This window comes from Panulirus ornatus, chromosome 33 (assembly GCF_036320965.1).
Source record: "Panulirus ornatus isolate Po-2019 chromosome 33, ASM3632096v1, whole genome shotgun sequence".
Classification (NCBI taxonomy): Eukaryota; Metazoa; Arthropoda; class Malacostraca; order Decapoda; family Palinuridae; genus Panulirus; species Panulirus ornatus.
In genome coordinates this window covers 17837370-17856387 of record NC_092256.1, presented here as the reverse complement: position 1 = coordinate 17856387, position 19018 = coordinate 17837370, and the positions used below count along the sequence as shown (strand labels likewise).

The window sequence follows — 19018 nt, the reverse complement described above, 5'->3', positions numbered from 1 at the left end:
AGGAGAGGGTCAATGGGGATGGGATCATACGAGGAGGATGAGAGGGTCGACTGGGATGGGACGAAGTTATTTGAACCTTGGGGTAAGGCAACGACTGTTTCTGGAGTCTCACCCTCTGTCTGAAACTGAGGTTCATATCATATGGCGACGACAGCTCCTGAAGTGTTATCTATTCCCGGAGGCAGAGGTTGTCTCATCCTCGGGGATGGCGTCGGCAGGTAGGTCCTGCCTGGAGTGTCGTCTGCCGCCTGCGGTTTGAAGGATGAAGCGATCAGGAAGGGAGAAGCCACGATGCTGTGTGATGGGATCAAGGGATAACAAGAGGAATCGCCAGGGATCTTAGCAGAGGCCATCTGTCATGCTGTCCCGAAGGCTGGCTTTGGGGAGAGTAGGGAGAGGGTGAGGTGCCAGTGGGAGGAAGGTAGAGTGGTGAGAGGAGGGAGAGTGATGTAGAAAGGAAGAGGAATCGAGGTAGAGTAGGCAGAGTAGGGGAGGTGGAAAGGGAAGGGGTATGTAAGGAGTCTTCCCAGCCCTTGTCGTAAATCCTGATCTGAGAAGTGATGAAGACTAAGGACTTCACCCCTTAAACATCCTCACAGAACCCTTTGAACTCCCATTACAGATCCCAGTGGGCCGAACTGCACCGCATCTACACCAGAGAACTGCTGTCCGAGGGCAGATCTTCCCTTTCTTCCGAAGGGCTTGTGGGACCTCAACACCGGGACGCTATGCCAGGCTACCCAGCACACGAGCCCCAACGGCGACGGACTCCAGATACCCCACCTCGAAGTCCACAATACGTACGGCCTCTACCACCAGCGGCGAGTTCGCCAAATGATGGAGGTACTGAGGAAGGTTTCATGTGTCCTGATGATTCCTGACGTGTGTGTGTGTGTGTGTGTGTGTGTGTGTGTGTGTGTGTGTGTGTGGTATTCTACACCATGAGCACGACGGTACGACCCTTGAGCACGACAGCACGACCCATGGGTAAGACCCTTAAGGTGTTAAGTCAAAGACCAGGTCGTCCCTACCGTTGTGCTCATGCGATCGTCCCTACCGTTGTGCTCAAGCAATCGTCCCTACCGTTGTGCTCATGCGATCGTCCCTACCGTTGTGCTCATGCGATCGTCCCTACCGTTGTGCTCAAGCAATCGTCCCTACCGTTGTGCTCATGCGATCGTCCCTACCGTTGTGCTCAAGCAATCGTCCCTACCGTTGTGCTCAAGCGATCGTCCCTACCGTTGTGCTCAAGCAATCGTCCCTACCGTTGTGGTGAAGCAATCGTCCCTACCGTTGTGCACAAGCGATCGTCCCTACCGTTGTGCTCAAGCGATCGTCCCTACCGTTGTGCACAAGCGATCGTCCCTACCGTTGTGCTCAAGCGATCGTCCCTACCGTTGTGCACAAGCGATCGTCCCTACCGTTGTGCTCAAGCGATCGTCCCTACCGTTGTGCACAAGCAATCGTCCCTACCGTTGTGCACAAGCGATCGTCCCTACCGTTGTGCTCAAGCGATCGTCCCTACCGTTGTGCACAAGCGATCGTCCCTACCGTTGTGCACAAGCGATCGTCCCTACCGTTGTGCTCAAGCGATCGTCCCTACCGTTGTGCACAAGCGATCGTCCCTACCGTTGTGCTCAAGCAATCGTCCCTACCGTTGTGCACAAGCGATCGTCCCTACCGTTGTGCTCAAGCGATCGTCCCTACCGTTGTGCACAAGCGATCGTCCCTACCGTTGTGCTCAAGCAATCGTCCCTACCGTTGTGCTCAAGCAATCGTCCCTACCGTTGTGCACAAGCGATCGTCCCTACCGTCGTTGTTACCAAGGGATTAAAGTTAATACTTGTGAGCGTATGAGAAATCTTTCCCTGAAGTTATGCGATGCACAGACATCAATCAATCATCCTCATCTCTGGTGCAGCCAGGCGAGAGGCACGGATAACTCACCTCCGCTCCTTCTTGTCCCGAAGCATCAGGTCACACGCACACACACACACACACACACACACACACACACACACTGACGTCGTTCTGCAGGTGCGGAATCAAGCGGATATACGTCTTTATGGCTTCTTGCCAGAATGAGGCATTTAGTTTATCTTACGTAGCCGGGTCGGGGAATTTGAAGTCTTAATATTTGAAAACTCAGCAAAAGTGTTAGTATATGTGATCATATATATATATATATATATATATATATATATATATATATATATATATATATATATATATATATTTTTTTTTTTTATACTATTCGCCATTTCCCGCATTAACGAGGTAGCGGTGAGAACAGAGGACTGGGCCTTTGAGGGAATATCCTCACCTGGCCCCCTTCTCTGTTCCCTCTTTTGGAAAATTAAAAAAAAAAAGCGAGAGGGGAGGATTTTCAGCCACCCGCTCCCTCCCCTTTTAGTCGCCTTCTACGACACGCAGGGAATACGTGGGAAGTATTCTTTCTCCCCTATCCCCAGGGATATATATATATATATATATATATATATATATATATATATATATATATATATATATATATATTCAGTCTCTCGTGGCTACCGTCTTCTGCCTACAAAGGAAATGAAGAAAATCAGGTGAAGCAGAAAACGAATCATTCAATATGGCAAGGAAAGAGAAAGAGGAAATTTGATTTCTCTTAGACAGCAGGCGATAACTCAAGGGGTAATAACCGATAAAAGGCAAGCGGGGTGCATCTTGCAGCACGATCAAGATAACAGAAGAGCGGAGAACACAACCCGTAACTAAGCAAGAGAGACTAACACAAGAGGACAAGACGAATAAACAACGAGGTCGTCAAATGACAACCAGAGACACAGAAGAGGAAACAGAAGACCAACGAGAAAGGTTCAGATGCCTTTCCCATCGCACGGAAGGAGATCAAAGAACACTGAAGGTCGTCATTGTTCAATTAGTGAACACTACTCGTATCTCTGTTGTTTACTTCATGCACGGGCGTAGGAACAAAGGGAGAATTTCTTTGAATCAAATTGACTATCTGGGACAGTCTGTTTACCTTGTTTATTGACCTTCTCCAGTACTGGAAAAATATCAGAGAGTTCGAGTAAGAGGAAATAAATTTATAGATTCGTTAATGATGAAGAAATTACTAATCAATTAATGGGGTGTGTCGGGGAGCTAGACTAACTGAGATTCAATGACTAATAAGGTTTCCTGTCCCGATAACCAATGAATTCTGTCATCATTTCTTGTCTCTACCTAAAGCTTTCTAACTCTTCAGGCTGACAAGTTGAACGCTCTGGTCTCTTCCTCTCTGATCACTGAACTCCCTCCCTATCTCTCTCTCTCTCTCTCTCTCTCTCTCTCTCTCTCTCTCTCTCTCTCTCTCTCTCTCTGCGGAAGCCGCGAACCTCAGGTCGCATAGGCCACGACCTCAGCTCAGGAGAACGCTTCTATCATTTCTTCTCTCTTCTCCCCCCACCACCAGGTAAACATCCTAATACTCTTGTGTGTTTCCCCTCGCCTTCAGTAGCAAGTAGAGTGTGCTACCTCTAACAACCTACCACTCCATAAGAACGCTTTTACCCCTTCCTTTTATAACAGGTAACCACCCTTAACGCCCCTGCGTTTCTTAGCTCACCTCCCCCACCTCGTAAATAATGGCATCCCACCTCATAACCTACCACTCCATAAGAGCGTTTTTACCCCGTCCTTTTACCCGGTAAACATCCTAATGCTCAGTGTCTATTTCTTCCTCCTCCTTTCCTCCAGCACGTAAGGAAAGCCACACGTCCCCTCCTGACGAGCCAGACGACACATCCCGGCTCTGGGGTGCTTGGGGGCTACTTCGGGGGCTTCTATCCCCCGGACTTCGTGGCGCAGCAGAGGGGCCTGGTGCAGATCCTGGAGGCCGGACTCTACGGGATACCGATGGTTGGTGTCCCCATCTGCGGCAGCGTCAACTACACCAGCGGTAAGAGCTATGGGTAAGGGGTCCTCCCACGGGAGGTCTCCTTATTCTTCACCTTCAGGATTTCATTTTTCATGTATTGGTCACTTAGGATATAACTCAGATATCCTGCCGGAGGAACCTCCCTCAAGATTTCACTTTTCATGTACTGGTCACTTAAGATAATAACTCAGATATCCTGCCGGAGGAACCTCCTTCAGGATTTCATTTTTCATGTAGTGGTCACTTAGGATATGACCCAGTCATTCCTGCTGAAAGAACTCTTCTCCAGGATTTCGTTCTTCGTCATTTGCTCACTTAGAAAAGGACGCAACAAGGAATCCTACTACAGGATCCCCACTTTGTCTGTAGGATATCATTAATCCTACCACAGGATCCCCACTTTGTCTTTAGGATATCATTAATCCTACCACAGGATCCCCACTTTAGGTTATCATGAATCCTACATATGGCACATAGAATCCTTTCGCAAAGGACAAAGAATATAAAACATCTCCCTTCAGATCTTTCATCTATAAATTCTTGTAAACGAAACTGGTTCGTTTACTTTAATGTTACACTAGACAGCATTTAATGGAGTGGAAAGTCCAGTGTACATAGATGATCGTAGAAATATCTACCAGAAATATGTCAGTGCAATAAGTGAAATAGGTTACTTTTTAATTAAAGAAAACCTTGATAACATCTACCTTGACATCACGATTTCTCAGGAAAATGGAAGAGGAAAAAAGTAATGAAGAAAAGAGAGGAAGGTCTGACACAATCTTCTTTCATAAGCTAATTTCGTATACGTCTCCTGTGCTCTTCGTTTACCAGGAAACTGGGTGAGAAAAAGATGCTCCGTAATGGATAAAATAGTTGGCTATAAACATTATTAGATCATTAACGTGTCCTATATTAGGTCTGAGGTTCCAATTACTTTAGGCGAGAGCCTTCGCCTCCACTCGAACCTAAGCCGGAAGACAGGGAAGAATATAGATACAAAAGAAAAAAAGACGAAATGTTATCAGAGAGTAGGTCTTTTGGGGGGAAGTGTAGGAGGAAAAAAAAAAAGAGCTTTCTTTTCTAAAGCGGGTAGAGGAAAGGGGTGTGGGTGATGGTGGTGGTGGTGGTGGTTGGGGAGAGAGAGAGAGAGAGGTGGGGGGAGGAGGGATGGGAAATTTTAGATCGTGGCTCTCAAGAAACAAAAGAAATGGGAGGAAGACGACGACGACGACAAGAGGGGTCTCAGAGCTGAGAGGTGTAGCGAAAGAAACAGGTATCACAGCGGCCCACACACAGTGACCAGATCATGTGGCGCAGTAGACTGCTGCGCATCTTGCGATGGTAGTATTCCACAGCCAAACTCGGCAGGTGGTCGTCGCTAAGTGCAAATCTCCCACCTCCACTCTGCTTGCCTCACAGAGCCATCGAATCCACTCCATCTAGACTGGATATAGAAGCTATGTAATACCGCCATCCATCCACCAGACACAAGCTGAATGCAGATAGAATTCTCTCTCTCTCTCTCTCTCTCTCTCTCTCTCTCTCTCTCTCTCTCTCTCTCTCTCTCTCTCTCAAAACAACGCCTATAATTCTATCAAAATGATACGATCGAGTGATGATTAGATCTAGCCATGCAATGGCAGGATGAGCATTGCTTATGGCGAACAAATGGAAACATTTATCACAATCTAATCACTGCTTCCGGGTGGGCGGCCAAGCAGAGAGAAATGATCATCAAAAATTTACATTTATATTCACCAGCAACATTACGTTTACAATCTTTTTTTTTGTTGTATATCTGAATTCGTCCGAAACAGTTGAACGAACCCGTGTTTCGTCGGGTGTGTGGAAGAGAATTAAGTTTTTCCATTAGCAATAATACATCATCATCATTTATGTGTGAACCATTCGTTGTTTATATTTTGTATCTAATAGAAATATGTATTCTTGTGTGTGTGAGAATACATATGAGAGACCTTCCCTGTGGAACACGATGTTAGACTCTGAAACAGTAATAGATATATGAGGGTGTGTTCAGGTGTGTAGAGGTGTGTGCGAGGTTAGAACTAACAGTATTGTGATATGGTTCATAGTACATTCAGGACAATTAATCATGAAAACCAAACCTAAATGAGAGATACTTAAAGGAATCTCACACCACAAAATATCTTTGTATGTAAGTAAGCTATCATGTATCACAATTCAAATCTACGCCAGATTTCTTCATCATATTCTATAAAACCCTGTCTGTTCTTGGATCTTCCTTCTATTTCTAATTCTAATTTCATCAGTCAACACTTCTCCCAACCTATCTGGATGGTCTGCGTATTCACTAAACGCTATCCATAACAGCACTTTTCTCACAGCTGCATCAGACTGTTCATCCCAGAGAAGGGTGCGTGAACGCTATCAAAAACGGGCGTCAGCGAAGAAAACCTATACTCAGTATGTTTCTCATACTTTCCAGCGTCTGTAAACCTGTGTGTGTGTGTGTGTGTGTATGTGTGTGTGTGTGTGTGTGTGTGAATAACATGGAGAAGTCGCAAGCCATCTGTTTCCTATTCAGCGATCTAGACAGTTAACTCACTGACAATGAGATGTTTGGGGCCGACGTTAATTGGAGCCAGATGGCGAGAAAGGAGGTAGAAAAGAGGGAGAGGGAGAGACGCGAAGGGAAACCCGAGAACCTACATGGAAGAAGGACAACAGAGACACCGAATAAAGGAACCGAGTGAAACAGCATCCGGGCGATATCCGGATACGATAAATATAATGCACTGAGATGAAATGACTAGAATCAACAAGGCTTGCTAAGGCTAGTTATACTGACTGCTTTTACACAAGGTGAAAATTGGAATGCTAGGTAACAGTATGTTTACAGAATCGCCGATGTCCAACCTCCCGGTGCGCGTCTGTTTGAAGCAGTGTCGAAGCCTCTGTCTCGAGAGGCAGTGTCAAAAAGGGTTCGGTACAGCTTCGAACAAGCGTGCGCCAGGACAACAGACGTGTTATTGATCTCAGGTATACCCTAGGACTTCAGGCATGTCTCAGGAATTCAGGAGTATCCAAGAAATTTAGTCTGTAACTATAATACGTGTAGCTTGATATCCACATCTTTATATATGATGGAACACCAACTCAGTTGAGGATGATCTTCAGAACTCTGAAGCAGTGTGACCTCAGAAGTTCCTACAACATGACATGGAGCTGTTACCCCCACAATATACCTCTCTTTCAAGACCTTCACATCTTGGCCTCTGATTTCTGATCCTCTACAACTACAGTGCCCTTGATTCAACAACCATCTTAACCCCTGACATTGATACTCTATGACCATTGAGGTTTGAACTTTATAATTCTTCAGCATACATCGTCCATCACCACATGAGTCTACAACCCCATCATCCATGAGCACATGACTTTACAACCCCATAACCTTAAGGTTATAATCCCCAAGACTCCTTGGTCTTACAACCCCATGACTCCTGACCCTACAGCTCTACTAAGACACCAGTCTCAACGCGACCTCTGACCTCGCAACGCGACCCCCGACCTCGCATCATGAATCCTAACACAAAGCAAACAATCACTGCTTTTAATTATGATGATCCCTGACCTTACAATAAGTATCGGCTTTTCATGAAATAAACAAACACTTGAACAAAGAGGATGATGGATAAAATGAAGATTTAGATCGAGAGTGAGGGACTACTTGCTGTATGGGGCGAGGTTAGTCATATCTGACACACATAAGGGCTGTGCAAACTTGACTGGTCAGAGGAGTGTGGAACCGAGTGAATGTGAATCATAGAATCAGAAGACGGGAGAATAAACGAACCAAATTAAAATCAGAATATAATATTGATACTGTAAATCTAATCAACGATTTGTAAGAGGGAGCCACAATATCTACGTTGAGTGCGAGTGATATGAACAGTAGATTATAACATATGGTATATTCTATTATGTAAATGGTCTTCCTTGTGCTAAAAGAGTTCACCTTTTTACGTATAACATGTAAATTTACGTAGCTCTTAGGCTACATCTCATGATTTATGTATTAACCAGGATCTTCTTATACATTCCAGCAGGTTCACTCCTAGTATTTATACAACCTATTTTACGAGCCTACAACTCCGTGTCTTCTACCTCACAACCCCATGATATTAGGCTCTATAACCCTGTGATGTTTAACCCTCTAACCCATGACTAAAAGAGTTACGTTCCCATGAACGGTCACGTTCAATAACTTCATGAGTTTTTAAGAGTTACGTTCCCATGAACAGTCACGTTCAATAACTTCATGAGTTTTTACCCTTTAACAGCATGACCTCTGACCCTATAACCACATGAACCCTGACCTCACGACCAAGTCACTCATGGTTCTATAAATCTACGACCATTTGATCACACCTCATGACCTTTGGCCTGACATATCCTTAAACAAGATTCTGAATGACGAATGGGGTCACACAGTTTCACCAATCACAAACCGGGTTGACCTTTGACATCTGTTTTGACAGGGGAACTGAGGTCAGAGTGGTGCCTTCGAGCTCACCAGACAGCGGCATTTTGGCCATTTATGATGAGCCATTATGAATATGGTCACGCCCCAAGGAACCCGCCAGACTTCAACAAAGGCTTCAGTAACCAGCTCAAGTAAGAGACCATCGTTAATGTCTAGTACCTATAAACAAAGCAGTTGAGTCAGTAAATGTCCATACAAGCAGTATTCCCTGGAGTGCAGCATCACATCTACAGCTTAAATACTACTGGAATATATCTACTAAAATCGAATATTGTATGAAGAAGATTTTTTTCTTATCATGTCCAGCCTTTGACAATATGCATTGTAAGTCCGTAGTATATGTTGAGGTACATTTCCTCTCCTTTTCCTATCATATGCATCGGTCTAACAGGTCAGTACTACTAATTTTTGGGGAAGTCTTTATTCCTATATCGTACAGTATGGGATGCTATATGTCGTCACAGGAGTATGTGAGGATGCATAGGAAGGATGGACAACTAGGAGACCTGATGGCCCACTCAGATATTATACTAATCTTCCGTTGCAGATACTTCAGCAGGCAACGGTACACGTAGCACGTACAATAATAGTATGTCGTCTTCTGTTGCAGATACTTCGTGAAGCAGCGGTACATGATCCTGCCTTATCTGTACACGCTGTTCTACGAGGCACACAAAGAGGGCCTGCCGGTGGTGAGGCCGTTATTCTACGAGTTCCCGGAAGACCCAGGTGAGGGGTGGATCTGCGCTGAGGACATGTGTGTGTGTGTGTGTGTGTGGGAGAGAAACACAGTTCCTTCAGGAGCTGTAAAGGGAGGAACAGTTCCTCCTGAAGGAGGTGGAGGGGAGTAGCGAGTTCCCCTGTGAGGTCCTGGGGGAGAGGAGAGTTCCCCCTGAGGAACTGGGTAGGTTAATACCAGGCGGGGGCCACAGTTCGTTAGAGGAGCTGAGGGAAGAGAGTTATGCTGTCGATGTTTACAGTCACGGACAAAAGTCCTTTTCCCGAGGCCAGCCAGACCTTGATGGAAATATGATGGGAAACAAGATGAAGAAAAGGGGGAGATAGGGTGAGGGGGAACAGGAACAGGGTGAGGAAAATGGAAAATAGAGTGAAGACTAGAGGAAAATACAGCAAAGGAAAGGACAAATGTTGGGGGGGGATAAAGAAGAGTTAAAAAGTGAGAAAAGACTTAAGAAATAGGACGGTTCTAAAGACCAGACAACCATCTCTTTCCAACCAATATGTCTTCTAAACTGGATCCCTCAAACGTTAATTCCTTTGAGACCTAGTAATGACGAAGCCTCACAGGGCAATAGGATTCCTTATCACAGCATTCTAGACCCTTAAAAGACCTTCTTAAAATATTCTATCCTCTTTTTCTCACTACATGTAAAGGATCTTCCGTGTGTCAGTTCCATAAACACTTTAGAAAACGCCTTGAACGTGTCCGTAGCCCTGACGACGAACAGCTCTTTAGGGGCAAATGGAACCCTTCACTCTCTCTCTCTCTCTCTCTCTCTCTCTCTCGCTTTCTCTCTCTCTCTCTCTCTCTCTCTCTCTCTCTCTCTCTCTCTCTCTCTCTGAATTCACATCCTATCTATCGCTTTTGGATCTCATCAAAGTACGTTGTGTGTGTGTGTTTGTGTGTGTGTGTGTGTGCGTGTGTGTGAGTGTGTGTGTGTGTGTGTGTGTGTGTGTGTGTGTGTGTGTGTGTGTGTGTGTGTGTGTGTTTTACACCCTCCCTCCCCCTCCCCAACATACACACGTCACAGATAGAGCCAACTGAGAGTGTGGCCCCCTGCGGAAACATTCATCATCAGACATAGATGACAGTTCATTTACTGCTACGTCACCTGCCCCAGCTGCCACACCTGATAACCCAGGCATGACAGCTGATAACCAAGGCATGACAGCTGATAACCCAGGCATGACAGCTGATAACCAAGGCATGACAGCTGATAACCAAGGCATGACAGCTGATCTAAATTAATACCTTGAGTGAACGAGTCATCGCTAAGCTTATTCGTTTTTACACTGTCAAACGGAATGTTGTTGGATTTGTTCCACACATCGTGTCAATGGTAATATCAAATGGGAATATATATATATATATATATATATATATATATATATATATATCCAGCGGGGGGCTGGAAATCCTCCTCTCCAGTTCTTACTTTTCCAAAAGGAGGAACAGAGAAGGGGGCCAAGTGAGGATTTTCCCTCTTAGGCTCAGTCATCTGTTCTTAGGGCTACCTCACTGACGCGGGAAATGGCGAATATGTATGAAAAAAAGAGAAAAAAGAGAATATATGTATATATATATATATATATATATATATATATATATATATATATATATATATATATATATATATATATATATATATATATATATATATATATATATATATATCAAACCATCATCCATATCACCTAATATCAACTGTCAGTTGTAGCACGACGGTACGACACTCGAGCACGACGGCGCGACCCTCGAGCACGACGGCGCGACCCTCGAGCACGACGGTGCGACCCTCGAGCACGACGGCGCGACCCTCGAGCACGACGGCGCGACCCTTGAGCAAGACAGAACGACCTATGAGTATGATGGCCTGGCTCTAGACCTTCCCCTTTCATAGGGTAGTTCAGAGACAACGCCATCGTAACCAAGGGTCGTAGCTTCGTGCTCGTGGGTCGTAAGGTCGCGCTCGAGGGTCGTGCCTTTGTGCACAAGGGGCCAAAGGGACCCACGTGAAGGTAACTGTATCACACTACAACACAGAAGGCAATTTCCTGCCTCAAGGTTTATCATGCCGTCGATACAATCAATATTCCAAGAGTGATTTATCGTACAACTAATCTGGCAATTTTAATGGTCGACGGGGGCGGGGCAGTGTCGCAGAGTTAACACTCTCTCATGCCCATGAACGGACGGGAAAGAGAGAGAGAGAGAGAGAGAGAGAGAGAGAGAGAGAGAGAGAGAGAGAGAGAGAGAGAGAGAGAGAGAGAGAGAGCCATCATGTGTACATAATGGAGAGAGAGGGGTAGCTACAAAACGAATCCCACCATGACCCAACTTTCACAAAAGACAAAGAAAAAAAAAAACTTCCTTGGAATAAAACACAGAGAGGAGTTGTCAGATGTTCCTGAGACCTGGAGGAGGAGGAGGAGGAGGAGGAGGAGGAGGAGGAGGATGAGGAGGAGTAGGAGGGAGAGGCCTCACCATTTTATCCCAGGTAGCATAGGATTCCCAGCTGTGGGATCCACGGGATCTCAAGTCTTCCCCACTCCCTTTCACCTACTGATGCTGGCTTTTAAATAATCTCTCATCCACGACCATCGTTTTTGAAAGAAAAAAAAAAAACATAAACATTAGACCCATTTCTAATTCCCTTTGGAGGAAAGTCATCATTATAAAAATAAATTACCATACAAATGAAAGATGATACATGACAGACCTCAGGTGTGTATATATGTATATGCGAATCTCGTAAACAAAACTCATTCTTTTTTCTAAGAACTCTTCTACGTGTTATCCTCAGCTGTTTACCATATGTATGAGAGTCGTTACAAGAGGCTGATTTAAAGGCGACAGTAGGTGATGAAAGGGACTAGATAAGAGGCTATTCAAAAGCCACACCAGCAGCTGAAAGGGACAGGATGAGAGGCCATCAAAAGTTTATATATATATATATATATATATATATATATATATATATATATATACAGAGAGAGAGAGAGAGAGAGAGAGAGAGAGAGAGAGAGAGAGAGAGAGAGAGAGAGCAGCGTCTCGTTAGTCTTAATCTTAGCAGCTGAGTGAGTGGGGGAAGGAAGATTAGGAGGAGGAGGAAGATTAGGAGAAGGAGGTCGTCTTAGGTCAAGTAACCTCAGGAAAGTTGTTGTGGTCTTGAGGAGGAGGAGGAGGAGGAGGAGGAGGAGGAGGAGGAGGAGGAGGAGGAGGTGGAGGGGAAGGAGAAGGAGGTGGTGGTGGTGGTGGTAAACCTGTTCTTTAGGTCGAATACCCTCATCTCAGGACAACTGTTGTCGTTCTTGCAGGATCCAGGGCGGTTTCGCGACAGTTCCTCGTGGGGGAGGGGCTCTTGGTCTCCCCAGCCTTCAATTCCATCGGGACGGACACCAGCGTCCAGGTGCAGGTCCACTTCCCTCCAGGCTGCTGGTGAGTGACGAGTCTCAACAGTCTTCCTCGTCTCATCATCACCTTCTTTCCAAAAAAAAGTAAAAGCTAACAGGCTAACGGCACAGATGTTATGAGCTAGCAACAGATACCACTGAGGAAAGCTAACAAAACAGACTGAGCTAACAATAGATATATTGAATGAACTAACAACACAAAAATAGCAGGCTAACATAGCAAGGGTAACAATAGGGACATACTGACCTAACAGTACAGATAGATGGAAACTAACAACAGACCTAACGAGTCAATAATATAAACGAAGTGAAGTAACAATAGACATGTCGAGCTAACGACCCGAACATAATGAACTAACAACACGAACGTAGTTAGCTAATAACACAAACGTAGTTAGCTAACAACGCAAACATAGTAAGCTAACAAGACAGGCAGAGTGTACTATCAACATAGCCTTACTATCTTTAGATGAAATGAGAACTGAAGCTCAGATGTATATTTCCCTTCTCTGTGTTTTCATCAATGGCTAAAAAGAAATTGTAAAATCTACCTTAAAGTATAATACTGTGAATAAGACAAATACGAATACTATCCAAAGTGGATGAGTTTACAAGATGGTCAATTATCAGTTACTAGTGTGATCTGATGTTACAACAGCCTTATGAAGCTTATCTGACCACACGACATCCCTTCAAGCTTACCTGACGACCCATCAACCACCCTCAAGCTTACCTGACGACCCATCAACCACCCTCAAGCTTACCTGACGACCCATCAACCACCCTCAAGCTTACCTGACGACCCATCAACCACCCTCAAGCTTATCCATTCAACTCTTTTCCTGAGATGTATTCACGAGACATTTCTGGCTATAGCAAGTTTCAACCAACACTATAGTGTGAGGAACATACGATAGCAAGTTTCAGCCCACACTATAGTGTGAGGAACATATAATGGCAAGTTTCAGCCCACACTATAGTGTGAGGAACATATGATAGCAAGTTTCAACCAACACTATAGTGTGAGGAACATACGATAGCAAGTTTCAGCCCACACTATAGTGTGAGGAACATATAATGGCAAGTTTCAGCCCACACTATAGTGTGAGGAACATATGATAGCAAGTTTCAGCCTACACTACAGTGTGAGGAACTTACGATAGCAAGTTTCAGCCTACACTATAGTGTGAGGAACACGATAGCAAGTTTCAGCCTACGTTGGACATGTTTCAATGTTAAATTGACATAAAGATATCAAGCCACCTTATGAAATAAAAGAATCATTTGATAGCAAGTTTCAGGTTAGGACAAAAAGTTTCATCCTGCGATACCAAAATGTAGATAAGATCAAGTTTTAACTTAACGATGGCAAGTTTCAACCCACGATGACAAGTTTCAGGTTAAAGTAGCGAGTTTCAACTTAGGCTCTGTATAATGTCAAGTTTTCCGCTTTTATCGGCGTCTTACGAAAATTCACTCACACACATACACACACACAAAAAAAAAAAAAAACAGAGTTTCAGTGTGTTGTTGTTATTGTAGTGCCGGCATGTTCTAATCTTCTGTTTACATTTCAGACCCACACTGGTGTAGGTCTGAAGATATGCGGACTGACGGAAGAACATTCACAGTTTTCATGAAGTCATTATTTTTCAACATGAAAAACATGCATTATTTCTGCTTGTCGATATCTCATCATTCAGCCCATTTCTATCTATCTATCTATCTATCTGTCTATCTATCTAATCTGTCTGTCTATTTACCTATGTATGTATGTATCTAATCTATCTGTCTATCTATCTATACGCACTGGTATCTTGAAATCTATCAATACTATGAACTACTACCCATCCCCCCCTGACCTTGCGATACACGCTGGTGCTATGAAGTATATAACCGAAGTCGCTTATTACGCTGACACTGTGTATACCATATTGATCTCAAGAAATATATTAGAGCTACGAACCACACTGGCTTCGCGAAAGATATTGGCACAGGCGCTGCGATCTATATCGCACCAACACTGACCAATGATCCAATTAGAAAGCACAACTTTGTTATGACTCCTGTACAGATGACCCGTGCTATATTGCCATCATGACCCGTACTATATTACCATCATGTTCTATATTGTCGCTGCTATACACTATAGGCTTCCTGAGCCATGCTGGTGCAGTCATACATATATATTGTGGGATTCGAAGACAATGGCTCCACCATTAGATGTATAGACCCGAGTGGTGGTGTCTGTCAGACAGATTCTGAGTCTAATGGTCATTGTTTAAAGGCAGAAATGGACTGGTTGCCTTGAAACAGAAGAAGAAAAGGAGAAAATATGGCTATTCAACTACACTCATGTTTGAGGGAAAACGATGGCGACTGGTGGGCATCATTAAGAGTGGATACGAGTAAAATTTCTAAGATACGTGAGTGTCTAGGTCACAAGGAAATACAAAAAAAAAAACAAGTGAAGGAGATCAGAAACAGAGAGATAAGTAGGGTAAGAGGAGGAAATCAAACAGAAGACTTAAGGAGAAATACTTGTAAACTTTATAGGTAACTAACGTGACGCAAAAATAATGCCAGTCGTGGACATGAAGCAAAGAAGCAAACGCACCAATGGTGTTGTTTTTTAAATGCTCTAAATGAATCTAAAGAAAATGAGTATCGAGTGCAACATTCTCGAGGCAGTGTGACTGCACAATACTGCCATCCCTCTGGCGGTACCAGGGCCTCGATGTCCACTGGCCAGGGAGGCCTGGAGGGAGGCAGTGGGCAAGTGAAGATAATTTGTCAATAACCTCGTTGGTTAGGACAGTCCCTGAGCTGCACAGGCGATACGTGCTGCCTCAAGGAAGGGCGATGCGTCCGTGGGTATTGTGATATTCTGCTCCTTCAAAGAACTGAGTCTTGGCCTTTGTATAATAATGTCAGTGGGTCGAGGAGAGGGAGGTGGAAATACAGGGGATCTGAGGGTTGAAGGTGGACAGGTGATCGGCCATGGGATAGAAGAGATGGTAAGGTAAGGAAAGGTTAGGATTAGACGATAGACTTTGGGGGATGATAAGGGATAGAGGGAGAAAGGAAGCGAGAAACTGAAAGAGGATAGGGTGGATGGGTTACAAAAATAGCTTGATATGCTCTACATCACACTGGGAGGTTCCCGTCACACAGGGAGATACCTTCGTCACAATGGGAGACATCGTCTTACTGGGAGAGGCTCCCGTCACACTGGGAGGCCCCTCGTCACACTGGGAGACACCAGCGTCATACTGGGAGACCCCTTCGTCACGCTAGGAGGCCCTCCGGTCACGCTGGGCAGCCAGTCCTTGTCCTCCGCAATATCATATCACCACATCGCCTGTGCCATGTTCCTCCTCCTCTCCCACATCCATTAATTACTCGGAGTTCCAGAAGAGGCGTCGGCTCAAGTAACATGCTGTTGCTGCTGCTGTTGCTGCCGCTGCTGCTGGCTGAACTGTTGTCTCTGTCTCTGCTGCTCATTCTTTTCCACACCTCATACTGCTGCCTTCCGGTTCCATTGTTATTGTATCAGATCTTTGAGAATCTATGTTTTCCTTCAAGACTTTCTCCATTTCTTTCTTCATTCGGTGTTTTAAGATTACAAAACAAATCAACGTATATTTTGTAATGATTAAAAGGATTAGAATTGTAAGATATAGAGTGCAAGCATTTATGATTATATGTAATAATATATATATATATATATATATATATATATATATATATATATATATATATATATATATATATATATATATATATGGATAGATAGATACATAGATAAGGCTGTGCGGAGGAGGATACATGTGGTGGAAATGAGATGTTTGAGGACAATATGTGGTGTGAGGTGCTTTGATCGACAAGTAATAAAAGGGGTAAGAAAGATGTGTGGTAATAAAAAAAAAAGAGCGTGGTTGAGAGACCTGAAGAGGGTTTGTTGAAATGGTTTGGTCACATGGAGAAAATGAGCGAGGAAAGTTTGAAAAGAAGATATATGTGTCAGAGGTGGAGGTTAACAAGGAGAAGTGGGAGACCAAATTGGAGATGGAAAGATGGAGTGAAAAATTTTTTTTGAGTGATCGGGGCCTGAACATGCAGGAGGGTAAATGGCATGCACGTAATAGAATGAATTGGAACGATGTGGTTGGTATACAGGGGTCGACGTCCTGTCAATGGACCGAAGCAAGGCATATGAAGCAGCCGGGGAGAATCATGGAAGGGTCTGTGGGGCCTGGTTGCAGGATAAGGGGCTGTGGTTTCGGTGCATTACACATGATCGCTTGGGAATGGACGTGAGCGGCTGCGGTATTTATTCGCCTGTTCCTGGCGCTACCTCGCTAACTAAGGGAAACGGCGAATCAAGTTGCCCCGACGGGTCTCCCAGCCACTGGGCTTCTGGAAGAGGTGGTCGACTGCCTCACTGGCTTCCATAACTTCTAGGATCGTGCTGCCGAAATAGCTCTGGGGTTTTACTTGCAAATAACATCTCATTTTTCTTTTAAATTCTAGTTTTCAGTTTCCTTCCTCCAGACCAATCTTCCTCTCCTCCCAGTATGATCTTCCTCCTAGTCTTATGTCTCTTCCAGCCCGATCTTCCTCACCTTTGAGTCTCACCATCATAGTCTCTAAGTCACATGACCCCATCCCCATATATCTGGATCTCTTTCCCATCTCGTTCCTCTCTCTTTCTCGTCTTTCTCCTTTTACTCCATAAACCCCCCTTCCATATTCCTCCCCTATTCCCTCTCCTCTCCTCTCTTCTTCTTCCATTTCCCCATCATTGATTCCAACCCTCCCAAGATAAAAACTGGACGAGAAAGAAAAAAAAAACAAAAAAACCATGCAATATCTGGCAGGCAATTAGGAGTGTGTGGGGAAAACTTTGAACCTTTATTAGTTGAGACGTTTCGCGTCCTTGGGTCAAAGACAGCGTCACCAGGAGACAGTTATGGTTGGTTGGAGGGGCTGAGGTAGTGGTGAGGTTGACCTAGGTTTGTGGAAGCTGTGTAGATATATAACGTCTCTCTGTGGTTGGGAGACATATTGTTTGTATGAAGTTGTAGGTATACCGTTTATCTGGGGTTATAGACATACTGTCTGTCTGGGGTTGTTAGAACATGTTGTTTGTTTGAGGTTGTAGATATACCGTATGTCTGGGGTTGTAGACATACTGTCTGTCTGGGGTGGGAGACATGTTGTTTGTATGAGGTTGTAGGTATACCGTATGTCTGGGGTTATAGACATACTATCTGTCTGGAGTGGTTAGATATATTGTGAGGCTAGGGTTGTTGGTAAACTGTCTATCTGGGGTTGTAGATAGACGCTTATCTACGTTCTAGACACACTGTCTGTCTGAGGTTGTAAACATTTTTGGGGGGGGTTGTAGAGACACTGTCTGGAGTTGTACAGTTGTTCACAACTGAGCTGGTTTTATCACTGCTTTCCAATCTCGTGTTCTGCAGTTCATAGTTTAATGTCCGTATTAGAAGGATGTCTTAGTTCACTTGTTATTGTGTTCTAGTCTCACGTGGTTGGTCATGGCGAAGTTGTTCTAGTGCTATTGCCTCAACAGTGAACACAGTTGTTACAATGTTGTAAAAAATCTCATTTGTTAGGAGGGTCGAAGAAGTTGTTAGTTTCGTCTTAGCTGTTGTTGCCTAAGTCTAACCTGAGAAGGAGGGAGGAGGAGGGGGTTGGGAGGAGGGAAAAGGAGGAGGTTGGGAGGAGGGAAGAGGAGGGGGTTGGGAGGAGGGAAAAGGAGGAGGTTGGGAGGATGGAGGGGAGGGGGCTGGGAGGAAGGAGGGGAGGGGGTTGGGAGGAGGAGGAAAGGGAGGGAGGGGGGTGGTGGGGATATGTTGGTAACAAGTGACGTCACCAGAGATCCCCCCCCCCAATGAAATCGACTAAAAGTGGTTAGAAGAGGTTAGGTTTGGCTGCCATATAAACTCCCCCACCTCCCCTTTTCCCCCCCTTACCCACCCCCACACCCCCTAACCCCTCACCCCACTCCCTCACGTCTCAGTAAACAATTATTGGCCAGGGAGACATCACCATGACAACCGCGGAGTGAAACAGAGAGTGTTTGGTGACGCACTTGGAAATTTTACAAGCGCTCATTTGCCGAGAGAGAGAGAGAGAGAGAGAGAGAGAGAGAGAGAGAGAGAGAGAGAGAGAGAGGTCATGAAGGTGGGCGCGCACATCTCGTTTTCCCCCGAGTTAAATTGTCGGGCAACGGACATTCTCTTTAGTATTCAAAAGCTGTTCGGATCCCATTAGCAAAACCTAATACGGCCGAAGGAAAGATAAACATGATCTAGTAAAATGACCTTACGTAAGTAAAGTGGAGACATATTGCTTTATTGACTGGAAGTGTGTGTGTGTGT

General features: G+C 44.7%; 1 protein-coding gene across 8 annotated transcripts in view; it reads left to right on the top strand.

The window, feature by feature from the left end:
- The window catches only part of LOC139759514 (lysosomal alpha-glucosidase-like), a 34541-nt gene extending 20990 nt beyond the window's left edge, over window positions 1-13551 (top strand). For 5 of the 8 annotated variants that reach the window (XM_071681720.1, XM_071681718.1, XM_071681716.1 and 2 more), the window contains exons 7-12: window positions 623-843; window positions 3745-3946; window positions 8452-8587; window positions 9067-9185; window positions 12516-12636; window positions 13309-13550. In XM_071681720.1, the coding sequence (XP_071537821.1) occupies window positions 623-843; window positions 3745-3946; window positions 8452-8587; window positions 9067-9185; window positions 12516-12636; window positions 13309-13348 (839 nt within the window). In that variant the 3' untranslated portion in view covers window positions 13349-13550. Of the gene's footprint in view, window positions 1-622; window positions 844-3744; window positions 3947-8451; window positions 8588-9066; window positions 9186-12515; window positions 12637-13308 lie in introns of all 8 variants that reach the window. The other 3 variants (XM_071681722.1, XM_071681723.1, XM_071681724.1) reach the window with 1 other exon arrangement.
- The last annotated feature ends 5467 nt before the right edge of the window (window positions 13552-19018 follow it).